The 13,196-nt window shown below is 50.6% G+C and overlaps 1 protein-coding gene across 1 annotated transcript; it reads right to left on the reverse strand.

The window, feature by feature from the left end:
• Window positions 1-4,881: 4,881 nt before the first annotated feature.
• LOC135816907 (uncharacterized) lies at window positions 4,882-5,727 on the reverse strand. The gene has a single exon (XM_065330008.1). It carries the CDS (start codon window positions 5,725-5,727, stop codon window positions 4,882-4,884), a length of 846 nt encoding a protein of 281 aa, XP_065186080.1.
• Window positions 5,728-13,196: the final 7,469 nt, after the last annotated feature.

Genomic DNA, 13,196 nt, shown 5'->3' on the forward strand with positions numbered 1-13,196 from the left:
CAAACGGGTACGACACCCAGAGTATAAGGTATGCATCCTCTTATGATGCTGATATTGGGCTTGGGGAAATGATTGGCCTGGCAGCCAACTAAGATACTTGGGACCTGATGCCATACCACCACCCAGGTGCTTGCTCCAGGCCTGTTTCCTGTCCCGGTATTGCGATGACAGATTTTTAGCAACCAGTGGCTCAGGCCAGAAGTCAGTACAAGTCATGTAAGGAACTATAATATAGGTGGCTGCAGCCTACTACGGCTACCGTATTTCCTCGATTAATAGACCCGGTCTTATGTTTTTTGAAGAGGGTTGGACCCCGGTCTCTTATTTGGGCATGGTCCATTATTTGAGCACGGTCCACTATATTTTCATCGGCACATCGCTGGAAATGGTGGGTATAAATTCTATATTATGACGTGTTAAAACCCATCATTTCCAGCGATGTGCCGATGAAAATATAGTGGACCGTGCTCAAATAACGAAAGAAAGCACTAGCCACTACAAAATTGTAGTTGCGCAACCTAAAATCGCGTCCTTTTTTGATCCACCACGTGCTTTCTTTGTGCGCATGCGCAAAGCGATGAACTCAAATAAGAGACCGGGTCTCTTATACGGGCATGGTCGACTATTTTTCCGTGAGGCCTCTAGGAGGGTCTACTATTTGAGCATGGTCTATTATTCGAGCATGGTCCATTAATCGAGGAAATACGGTACCCCTCACCTTGTGTGCTCCTACGTCCAATGTTTTAATTAAGTCTAGGTGCATGCCGGTGTATATGGAGCGAGAATGTAATGAGCTATAGTATTATAGCTCTTGGAACTTGCCAGTGCAGACCCAGCCGATAGACTCTCAATTGGGTTGCATGCCTTACTTGTCAAGTATGACAGGGTTAATTGCAACATGCAACCCCCCCTTTTTTTCGATGCCAGGTTGCAACGCTAACGCCGAGACCCCTGGTCGGTCGAGTTGCTCCCTGTACATCGGCACGTCGTCCCTACATCCCCTGTGTCTTGTCTTGTGTTTGTCTCCACATGTCTCTTTGTAGGGCTGTGTTCCCAATAAATTAAAAAAACAAAACAAAAAACATCAACCCAGTATTGTTGTACAACACATACATGTACCATGCTAGATGAGCCATGTGGCACAAATTACAGTGCTGCAGTTTCGTCAACCAGTACTGCTGCCTCTCCAACTTCCCTTGTTTGCTGTGGTTTTGGTTTTGCGATGCTTTGAGTTGTGGAAAACTGGAAATACAATGTAGAATAGTTCTGTGTTTGCGCATCAGCAATACGCTGACGTCGAACTAACACCGAAAATGGCAAGATGTCTGCATGGTGTCATGGGCGTGAGGTGGCTGACGACATGTCAACACTCGACAGCTCGAAGTATTAGTAACTGCTTTACATACATGTATTCAAATCATTTTCGCTGGGAGGAGACCGGCTGCAAAACCTGCACGGCTGCAGTCACAACTGTGAAAATCCTGAAAGTGTCGAAGTAAGTAATTAGTTAGTTGCTGAATGGAGCAAGGCGCAAACTACATGAGTGACGTAGCATTGTAGATTGCAGTGCAGTCAGAAGACTCCAGAGGGCGTACCTTGCTGCAGATATGAATATCTACAAGTACAGTACATCAAATAAACTTGAGGACGGTTGGCAACGGACGGAGAGAGTCTGTCCTTGCCTATGCACGCTATTTTAGATTTTCAGGTCCGTGTTGAATGCTTTGGTAGCCATGGCCGACCAGAATTCGAGTGAACCGGTTTCCGTTGATGTCGAGCAGGGAAGCAAAGACAAAGATCATGCAAAGGAGGAAGTCGTGGAGCTGCAGGCTCCTGCTGCAAAGTATTTCAGTACTCGCTGCGTTGTGTGCCAAGCCCCTGATGTGGCGAACGGTAGCTTGAAGATTTTGAGTTGCTTGCACACCATGTGTATGTCCTGCTTGAGGGAAGTCGTGTGGAAAGACGGGACAGTATCTTGCTCCAGATGTCTGAAATACACCGCCGGAATTCCCAGTGTTCGGCTGGAAGACTCTCTCGTGGATTGGCCATTGTCTGCTAGCGCGATGAACAGCGATTGTGACGAGCCAGAATTTCGGAAGGTAGTTGTGTGTCAAGATCCGCAGTGCGAAGGTGAATGGGTGCCCGCCGCATCCTTCTGCGTCAAATGTGATTTACACCTCTGCGAAGGTCATATCTCGGTTCACAAGGGAAAGAGGGCCACTCGTGATCATCCGCTAGTGGTAATCGAACCAGCTAAGGCTGCAGCAGGATCATCAGCAGCGTTGGAGCCTGCAGCCAAAGCAATGGCTACATGTTCTAGGCCAGAGAAGAATGATCCACTGGAAGGAAAAATATCGTTCGAGTCCTCCGCCAGACCAGATGCTCACCCCACAGCTACAGGTATGAATGAGTGCAAATGTCCGGTTCATCCGCACGTGACTGCCACATGGTACTGCGCCCAGTGTAAAATGATGTGCTGTGAGAAATGCAGCGATAAGGCACATGCAAGCCATCCTCGTGAAGATTTTCAACCAGCAGAACAGAAATTGAGAGAGGAATGGAGGTCGAATCTAGAGGAGCATGTACAGAAAGACACATGGAGAGAGAAGCTGATGAAGGCCACTACTGACGTTGAAGCACGTCTACATGAAATCAACGACGAGGTGGATAAGCTGTCGAAGGAAATTTATGCTGATTTTGATGAACACATCGAAAATTTGCGGCAACGACAGCATGAACTTCTGCACGAGCTTGACATAGTGCGCTGGAAAGCGTTGAAGCGATTGGAGAAACAAGCAGACATCGTGGAGAAGAGGATAGAACACCTGGACCGCTGTGAATATCTGGTGGAGAACCTGAGTGGAAGCAGTGCTCTGGCAGTCAGTGAAATCTTGGATGCACAGCTCACCGAAGTTGTCAACGTCAGCAAAGATGCAGCGAATAAGGGAGAAGTTCTGCCTAGAGTAGATTTGGGTGCCAGTTACGAATCATTTGCGACTGTGGAGAAGCGGTATGCCTCATCGCTTGGTGCAGTTGTTGATGCTGGATTTCATGAAGAATCAGCAAAGAAAGTGAAAGCTGGACCTGTGCGCATTCGACCAACATTTGATCTTGTACCGTGTACACATAATCCGGCAATCCTACCTGACAATGACCGGTATGGCATCACTTCCACGTTTCCAGGCACAGTGACGCTTCCGACAGTGGGCTGCTACTCCCATGGAATTGTGGAGTGCTGCATTCAAGTGAAGAGCAAAGGAACGGAGTTAACGCTTGGTGTAGTTCGTGACAGCGAGAGGAATACTGGCAGCATCCAAGGCTGGAGTGGTTCAAGTGGCAACACGTTGGGACAACCCTGGGAGGCTGGTGACTTGATCAAACTATCTCTGGATTGTGCGCACGGCAGACTTAACGGAGTTCATTTACGATCAGGTGCCACACACTCAGTTTCTTTTCAGACTAAGCTGCTGCCGGTGTGCTTTGTGGCTTCCATCATAGGTGGGAGAATCCGAATGGTCAACTCCTACTAGGACCTAGATTCCAGTGTTTCGCCACCAGGCCATGAGTGCTCTGCATACAGTATGGCCTCTACAGCTGTGCTGTGCATCGGCGCAGAGCTCAGTCGTGCCATTGGCATGGCAACACTTCAATTTCCTATAGCTGTACATTAGCATCCTCGACCCATGTAGCCTGATGATCCTGTAATGCATGAAACTCAGAGTTATCGCCCCTCCCCCCGAGACACACACATCATAGCACTGTAGACTGATGATGGGGTTGCATTTTTGTTGTTTTGCCATGTGATTATGCAATCACCATTGTGAAATGAGGTTGCCTGCTGCTCTTCGTTGATAGTATTGAAAAAAAAATCAAGCCCATCTGCTGCTGCTAGCTGCCAGAACTGATGCTGACACTGCGATCGCCACCTCCAACTGCTGAGCCTGAGGTGCCTCGTGCCTGTAGGCTGTGTAGCACCACCACAGCTTGGTCCGCCCTGCGTTGCCCCGGCATCGTACTCTCGTACACAGGCCATGCTGCCGCATTCTCGCGTGGTGGTCTTCGTGAGTACGTCTTACACCATTTGCATATGCCACCCGCTTATGCGGCCCGTGCTGGGCCTCTCTTTTCTGTCTTCCTGCCCGCGACCCACCTTACCTGGTGAGCTCTCGCGCCTTATTTTCCATATAAGCATGGTGGTGTCTGTTATCGTGGGTCCGATAGCCCCCGGGGACTTCGCCTTTTCCATACGTGATATGCATTTCTCCGCCATACCGCCTGTCTCTGCCTGGCACTGTACTAGTCCTTACCCCGTACCGCCTTGTTGCAGTTTTATCTTGCATGCTCGGTTAGTACTAATACTACTATGCGTTGGCTGAGACTTAGTACGCGCGCCGCGGCTGGAGCCCTTTCGTGCCACGAAAGGACCTGCTTCCTAATATAGAGACTGGGCGCCATGCCCGCGCCCTGTCTGCCGTAATCCTTGCATTAATACTAGCGCTACAACCTTCATGCAAATATGGGGTAGTCTCGCCTGTGGGCGTACTAGTGCTCCTGGTGCAACCTGGGCTTTCTACTAGTAGAGGTCTACGGTTGCCTGCCATTGCATGCCAGACACCCCCATTGTTGCGCGCCTAGCCACGCGCGTGGCTTTTGCCTGCTGCTCGGTTGTCCGCGATAACTACGGTTTGCCGTACGCTGCAAACCTACATTTATCGCCCCTCCCCCCGAGACACACACATCATAGCACTGTAGAATGGGGTTGCATTTTTGTTGTTTTGCCATGTGATTATGCAATCACCATTGTGAAATGAGGGTTGCCTGCTGCTCGTCCAAAAATAGGTCTTGCCTGGGTCCTGGGAACCGTGTTTCTATGCCACCCCGCTAGTGGGAGGGGAAGCCTGCAGGTGTGTGGATATACCGCTTGTATGCCGAGCTGCGCCAACGTCCGGCTGCCTGCAACTGCCACTCTGGCGCCCGTCGTGCTGCCAACTCGGTGGCGCCGCCCTTGCGCAGGGAGTGGCTACTGACCTCAGGGCCCAAAGCTCTCTTCAACTGTAGGTTGATGTCCTTCTGAGTGAGCTGCTTACCGTTGTCGTGAACGAAGAAGGGCGCTTCCGCATTTGACCAGCGTCGCCTGGATCTGTATACCTTGACGGCCTCTACTGGACACAGCTCTTTGTTGGCCGACGCATGAAGCAACACTGTGCCGCCCCCGCCGAACTGTGAGGTCTTGGTGGGACCAAGGTTGATTACCACCTCTGTCTCCGCTATCTGGACCTGGGCCACAGTCAGGGTGTGGAGATTGCGTGCTTCGCCCGTTGACGTGGAGGCATATTCGCCTACGCGCAGCAGACCGTAAAATGCAGTCAGCAGTGCAGCCCACATCATTGCCTTATCACTTGCCGAGTGGGCGGACGTACCTACTTGCGCTTTTATGGTCAGCAGATCTGATGGCGCAACTGGTAGGCGCTGCCGGCCCCCTTGGCTACCTGCCTCCGACCTCCGTGTGTCAAATTGCTTTCGCTCAATGCCTTTCAACACGGCCACGAGGCGTTGTGAGCGCAGTCCCTCTACGGACGTACCTTGCGATAAGTGAAACCTTATGGCAGCTAGGTATACCTTAAGTGTTGCTGCAGACACTGACTCTGAAAGTGACGTAGCAAAGCGCACAATATCCTCGTTGTTCGGGTGACGCGGGTTGAAGCCGACAGCTGCTGCGAATTTCATGTATGCGTTAATGCCTGGCTGGTATGTCTTACGTGTGCTGGGCGCGACCGACAAAGCTACCAAGGTGTTGGCATCACGAGACAACTCGAGCTTCCGGGCATCGCCTGTGCAGACCAAACACGACCGCGATAAAATGGTTGTTGCAGGTGTATTCTGCTCGTAGATGCCCCTGCTCTAGGCCAAATACCTCCAAAAATAGTAATGGGGAGCTCCCTTGGGAGAGCTAATTCTATGCGTTACCCATATGCTTCCTGGTTCACTTGACCGACATGGGATGCCCCATGCGCCTGGTTTGCTGCGATGCTGCCCGGCATTGGTACGCATCATTGCTATGCGCCTTATGGGACCCGCGCGCGCGGGCTACCCGACCTGCCATGCTTGGCTGTGCTGCTAAGGTTTGTCTGTGGCGCGCGCCAGCTCCGCAGTATGCCATGCTAGTCCCGCGCGGGATGAATGTTAACCTTAATACAATGCACGCGCTGCCGCATCTTGCTTGGCTGTGCTGCTAAGGTTTGTCTGTGGCGCGCGCCAGCTCCGCTGTATGCCATGCTAGTCCCGCGCGGGGTGAATATTAACCTTAATACAATGCACGCGCTGCAGCGTGTTGCTTGGCTGTGCTGCTAGGGTTTGTCTGTGGCGCGCGCCAGCTCCGCAGTATGCCATGCTAGTCCCGCGCGGGATGAATATTAACCTTCGAAAATGAAAATACAATGCACGCCCTGCAGCGTCTAAGTAGCCTTCTATAATGTATGCTTATGTATTATTGGGTGAGTCCCCCAACGCCTAGCATGTTAGGTTATCTCTGCTTATAAAATTGCGCATAATTATAGTCTATGGCAGCGCCCGTGCCCTAAGCCAACTGCCCGCCGCTGCCATGATGATAAGTGTATATTTAGGTTTTACCCCCTGAGGCTAGCCCTTGCGCTAAGTATTTCATGCGAGCCGGTACATGCAAATGCAGAATGGGAACAATCTGCCAGCCCTGGCATGCGCTTGCCAGCGAACCCTTTACATGCGTGTTACATCGCCGCCCCGCCCCCGGTCACTGCTTTGCATTCTTAATATTCATTTGCCTGCTCAAGACCCCTGCCGCCAGGCCTTAAGTGCTGGTTAGATAACCACCCTGCGTATGCCGCCACGCTGCCGCCGCGCCCTTGTAAAGTTAAGCAAGTGTCATTAAGCCATAAAATACAAGGATGAACGGTGCTATAGTAATTAATGCCAACGCCACTAGGTCGTCTGCAGCCTGACGCCCGCTGCCACAATAAAGACCGCAACAATGACCGCCGCCACAATAACTACAGCAGCAACAGCGGCAACAAACAACACGAACCATGACGACGATGACGAGAGCGGCAATAGCAACAGCAGCAATAATAATTCGGCTGTAGAGGGCGTTCCCTCAGAGAATGTCCGGTAGGGAACATGGCAGGCTGTCTGCCCCTGGCGCAAGCGAGCGAAATCGGGATAATTGACGTCTTGACAGGGCGTCTGCGATGGCGTTGTCAATGCCAGCGATGTGGGTGATTAGCAGGGTGAAGTTACTCAGCGCGGAGATACGCAGGGCCTTGGGGATGAGTTCAACAACGCCAGCGTGCTTGCAGGTGCCGGCCTTCCATGCCTCGACCACCGCCTTGTTGTCGCAATGCAGGAGAATCTTTTTGCCACCCCACTTGTGTCCCCATAGGGCGCACGCTGCTGTGACTGGGACCATTTCCCGCCAGATGATGGAAGCTGTTGGTGATGATCCTGGGAGGTCATCCCATGCAACGCTGAACCACTGGCCCTGAAAGAAGCCGCCGAAGCCTGTGCCCGAAGCATCGGTGATCAGTTCGATGTCAGGAGCCTTGGACCAGCAGTTGTCCCTGATGAGCGCTTTGCCGTTCCACAGGGGGAGCATGTCCTGCCACCAGCGGATATCCTCCTGGGCCTCCTTGGCGAGGGCTATCATCTCAGTCAACTTGGTTGCTGTCGAACTGAGGTCGATGAGCCTGCGCAGGAAAGTCCGGCCGGCTGCTACCACCTTTGCGGCAAATGCGAGGAGGCCAATCAGTGACAATAGCTCGCGCTTGAAGCAATGCGAAGATATTCGCCAGTTCGCCAGCTTGTCTTGTAAATCTCGCAGTTTCGATGCCGGGAGGCGTAACTCCATGGCCACGGTGTCAACCTCAAGACCCAGGACGGTCAATGTTGTGCTGGGGCCGGCCACTTTGTCGTGTCCTTCAGCGACCGGTACACCTAGGTTCTCGAATACCTGCAATATGGTAGCCATATTCCTCGCAGCCGCGGAGGTAGCAATAACTGGGGCTGGCGGTGATACATCGATGAAATCGTCTAATAATGCTCAATGTTCTCAACATCATGGTTTTCGCGTAAGATCCACACCAGTGCATCAGCAAAACGATTGAAAAGAAAGGGTGAAGACCGCAAGCCAAAAGGTAGCACCATGTCAAAATAAAATTTACCTCGCCAACACATGCCAAGCAGCGGCCGGTCATCCGGGTGAACTGGTATGAGTCTAAATGCATGCCTCAAATCAACCTTGCACAAAAGCGCACCTGGGCCAATTCGCTTAACGTGCTCACATATGGTATCAACAGAGGGCATGGAAAACGAGACCGCGTCTCGGTCAATAAAATCGTTAACACTATTCCCAGCTGGGGCAGACAAATGCATAATTAAACGGTGGCCCCCGTCCTTTTTGGGTACTACCCCCATACCAGACGTGCGCAAAGGTAAGAAAGGTGGCGTGTCAAAAGGACCGCTAGTGTGCTTAAGTTTGCATTCTTTAGCTAAATAGGCATCAACAATAGCTGGATCTGTGGATGCAGAGGCCAGATTACTAGAAACAACTGAAGCGCCGCGATCGCCTGCAAACCCGATGCGGCAACCAAAACGCAAACCGGGCAAAATATTGTCCACTAAGACCCGATCAGGGTGACCAGCAAGCTCTACGCTAAATGCATCAATATTTATTGGTGTGACAATTGAGTTTAAACTTAAAGAATTAGCAGATGTGGACATAGAGTTCTCGCGAACTAATGACGGCTGTACAGGAGTGTGATGAGGCTTTTCAGGCCGAAGCGCGGGTGGGACACTCCGTTGCTGGGTGTGTTCCCTTGCAGAACATGCACCTGTGCTGGTAGCTACAATTGGAAAAGGTGCAGTTCCCTTTGTTGAACATTTTGCAGATCGGCTTTCCGCTGGGCCCAGAGCCAGAGGTGAGGGCACGAAAAGGCGCATTCAGTGAAGGTTTCGCTACACATGCCATGGTGGAGTGGCCTGTCCTCTTACATTCAGCACACACTGGCAGAGCTTGGCCGGTGAAGGACTGGGTGAAAAACTCCATGTGCAGGTTACCAATGCTGATACTATGGTCCCTTGAGTCTTGACATCGCCTGTCGCAACCGAGTGTCATATTCCTGCACCGCAGCAAAACGATACTTTTGCGCTGCTTGAACTACCCTTAGCTGGTGCTCCATGAGACCAGCACATGCGCCTGGTGCGCCCTCGCTAGCAATGACGCTAAAGATCGACCAGGCTTCGATCCAATCAGTAACATTTTCAATTTTACGCCTGGGTGACGACACAGTAGAAATCAGTACGGACGCATCCGCGGAGCTTTCGTCGACCCGTAAGCGCTTAGCGGGTGGCTCCGTTCCTACAAACGTGACAACTAATGAGCAGGCGCTGCACCGAGACGCAGCAGTGATGGTGGGGCATTGATGACTCTGCCGACCTGAGGTCTCGGCGTCACGGCCAAAAACACGCACCAAAGACAATGAACAAAGAAGAAGATAGAGCTGTACAGGTAAGAAAGATGCAAAAACCCAAGGCTTAAAGGGGAAGTGCATCGATTTTTCAAGTAGGGCTCAGATGAAAGACATATCGGTTCCGATGGTATATCTCTCGCTTGCGTACGGCAAGGGAATCTTGCCATATCGCCGATTTCCTGATCCCGTTTCCATGGCGACTACAGGTGATGACGCACATTCTGCTTAGCTCGGTGAGAGAGAAGGTCGATCACTGCAGAATTGTGTCATTTTCAGTTGTCTTCTTGTATTCACGAAGTGAAAGAAGTACTGTGTTCAATGCTGTTTGTGCCGTGAACTGTTTATTAGTAGTCCTCTCCGTTGTGTACTGGGGCGTGACACCGACAGGGGAAAGCTGGAGTGCGGAGACGTTAGCTGGCAAGCGAAAATCGTGACGAACCAAGTGCTGAAATCTTGGTTGGGACAAATCAAACGTTCAGCATTTACCTCAACCAAGGACCATGCCGTTTGCTCTTTCCACTTCCTGAAGATGGATGCGCTGCCTGCTGAAGACTCTCCTATCTCTCGTAACATCTTCTGAAGCCAGGTGAGACGACGAGTAGCGGAGATTAGCGAACGAAATAATGTCGTATGTTTTGAAATTTTGCAGAACATATCTCAGGAGAGATGGCATATACATGTATGAACTTAGTCCATGTGAACTCAATCAGCCCATGAACTAACCCATGAACAAATGCTTTCCTTGCAGACTTGCATGTGTCTATCCAATCTACACGTAGAGATCATTCCATGTCCTCAGTGAATGGCCTATTTATATATTATTTGTCCATACACTTCATCTGCATGTTGTCTCTATGGAGAAGGGTATTGTTCATTTCATATGAAGAAGTTCGGGCAATAGATGCTTTCCTCTGGTACAATTCTGTTGACCTGATGTTCTTTCTAGCTTCATGGGTAACTTAGGTGAGGTACCAGCACCATCATGTTTACATGAGGGTCAAACACTGCACCGTTCTTTGTTGTGACATGACGTAAGTTATTGTAAGTGCTCGCAGACTCCATACGTTCCAGCAACACCTAGCATGGTTTTTCGTCAACGTTGTGGGTGAACAAATTCCTGTCCAACATGTTTATACAGACATGCCAGCACACACCATGCGCCATACACACACTTGCCCTGCCCTGTCGAGTCACAGCCACGTGGGCCCGGAGGGGCAGTGGAGAGAGAATGGGAGAACGCCGCCCCATGGTGCCCGGGACACAAAAACAAGAGTTTGTCCGGCTACGTAGGGAGCAACACACATACATATACATACACCACACACACACACACACACAAAATGAGAGTTCGGGTCATCTGTCACGAGACTGACGTACGGCCGGGGAGAGCTTCAGCAGCGGTGTCTATTCCTGCCCTGGACTGAACGGAAGCAGCGGTCGCAGGACACACAGTATTCACCACAACAAGGCTCCACTGTCGTTGGGGGCTGAGCCACACACTTGTGACGGGCAAGAACGCCACAGCTAAGAAAGCAACGGCCACAGCGATCACACTGGCATGCTCCACGCTGCTCCTGCACACACTCTCTCCCTCTCTCTCTCTCTCTCTCTCTCTCTCTCTCTCTCTCTCTCTCTCTCTCTCTCTCTCTCTCTCTCTCTCTCTCTCTCTCTCTCTCTCTCTCTCTCTCTCTCTTCTCTCTCTCTCTCTCTCTCTCTCTCTCTCTCTCTCTCTCTCACGCACTTATACATGCACATGCAGGCACTCAACGACCAACTATGCACCATGCCGTATGTTCGTCAAACATAAGATTGCAATACCAAAGAACAACATAAACAAGATCACTTACTTCAGTCCTCCAAGTGTGTCCTCCCCAGCCATTTCCCTAGGCGGAATGTAGCCTACGAAATGGTTTATCTAGACTAGGAGAAGATGCTTGGTATTCGCCATCTCTACTGAGAAATGTTCAGCAAAAATTTCAAAACATACGACATTATTTCGTTCGCTAATCTCCACTACTCGTCGTCTCACCTGGCTTCAGAAGATGTTACGAGAGATAGGAGAGTCTTCAGCAGGCAGCGCATCCATCTTCAGGAAGTGGAAAGAGCAAACGGCATGTTCCTTGGTTGAGGTAAATGCTGAACGTTTGATTTGTCCCAACCAAGATTTCAGCACTTGGTTCGTCACGATTTTCGCTTGCCAGCTAACATCTCCGCACTCCAGCTTTCCCCTGTCGGTGTCACGTCCCAGTACACAACGGAGAGGACTACTAATAAACAGTTCACGGCAATAACAGCATTGAACACAGTACTTCTTTCACTTCGTGAATACAAGAAGACAACTGAAAATGACACAATTCTGCAGTGATCGACCTTCTCTCTCACCGAGCTAAGCAGAATGTGCGTCATCACCTGTAGTCGCCATGGAAACGGGATCAGGAAATCGGCGATATGGCAAGTTTCCCTTGTCGTACGCAAGCGAGAGATATACCATCGGAACCGATATCCAATTGTCTTTCATCTGAGCCCTACTTGAAAAATCGATGCACTTCCCCTTTAAGGGGGCAGACTACCCAAAAATTCGCTGAAAAATCGAATTTGTAAATTCATATTGAGTGCTACGTCAGTTGAAAGAGCATGAATAGCTGCAAATTCTCTGAAAATTGTGTCCCTATCTGACCAGCCGTTCAAGAGTTATGGCCGAAAATGTGCCCTTGCAAGGAAAGATTTTTTTGTTGCATGCTGTCATTCGTTGGCAGCACTGTATTTGAATGTGAGCAGACCGTGCGCAACTTGTCGTATTATGGAAACACGCGAAAGTGTGCAGAATTTTGCCCCAAGTCCAAAAAAGTCCAAAAAATCACGTTAAAAAACCACGTATTGGGCTGCACGGCGGCGGGCGAAGCCCGCCGCCGTGCAGCAGGACTTTTGCCAGCACCCTCGTGACGTTGCAGATATGTGGCTTGATTATTGTAGTTGACGTTGATTTAGTGACTTTGGCAAGTTTGAGTCTTTGCAAGAAGTCAGGTAGGATTCAGTACTAGGCAGTAGTGAAACGTGAGTGGCAGTCTTTGCCGGTTTCTGAGGGCATCCTGGATTTGGTGTGCAGCGCTGTGGAAATGGCTTGCTGTGGAGGTCCCAGCACTGGATGTTGTATCAAAGGTACGACCTCGTAGCACACCCTAAACCTAAAAAATTCAAAAATTGACTTGGGTCTGTGGGAGTCCGCGAGAGAACGCCCACTCGTTCCGTTGTGACAGATTCCAGGGCCACGTTGAGGGGCCCTACCCCACCACCCATGGCTGCTTCTGGACTTGTTTTAGGTTTGGGTCCCGCGCACGGACAGAATGGGCACGAAAATGTGAAAAAATGTAAATGCATTTGTTTGGCTCCTGGGTGGCTCGCACACCGTGGCACTATGCCGGAAATTTGAGTTTTTCCGGCCTGGAAAGCCTGTCAGTGAGGCGCAAGAACTTGTAAATCATGTCCTGAGGGCCAGCATAGTGGCAGGAGTGTGTGGTCAAAATTTCACTCAAATCGTCAGGCGAAATTACTGGTCAGTCGGCGACACGCATTTTTCACAAAAATTTGCGTTTCACCTGCTGGGAGAGTATGCGTGTACTCGAGTCTCATCCTGGGCACGTTTTTTTCTTCTTTTCTTCAGCTCCAGTACAGCTGTATTTTTCATTGCAAAGCCGT

The sequence above is a fragment of the Sycon ciliatum genome, chromosome 5, assembly GCF_964019385.1.
Source record: "Sycon ciliatum chromosome 5, ocSycCili1.1, whole genome shotgun sequence".
Lineage (NCBI taxonomy): Eukaryota > Metazoa > Porifera > Calcarea > Leucosolenida > Sycettidae > Sycon > Sycon ciliatum.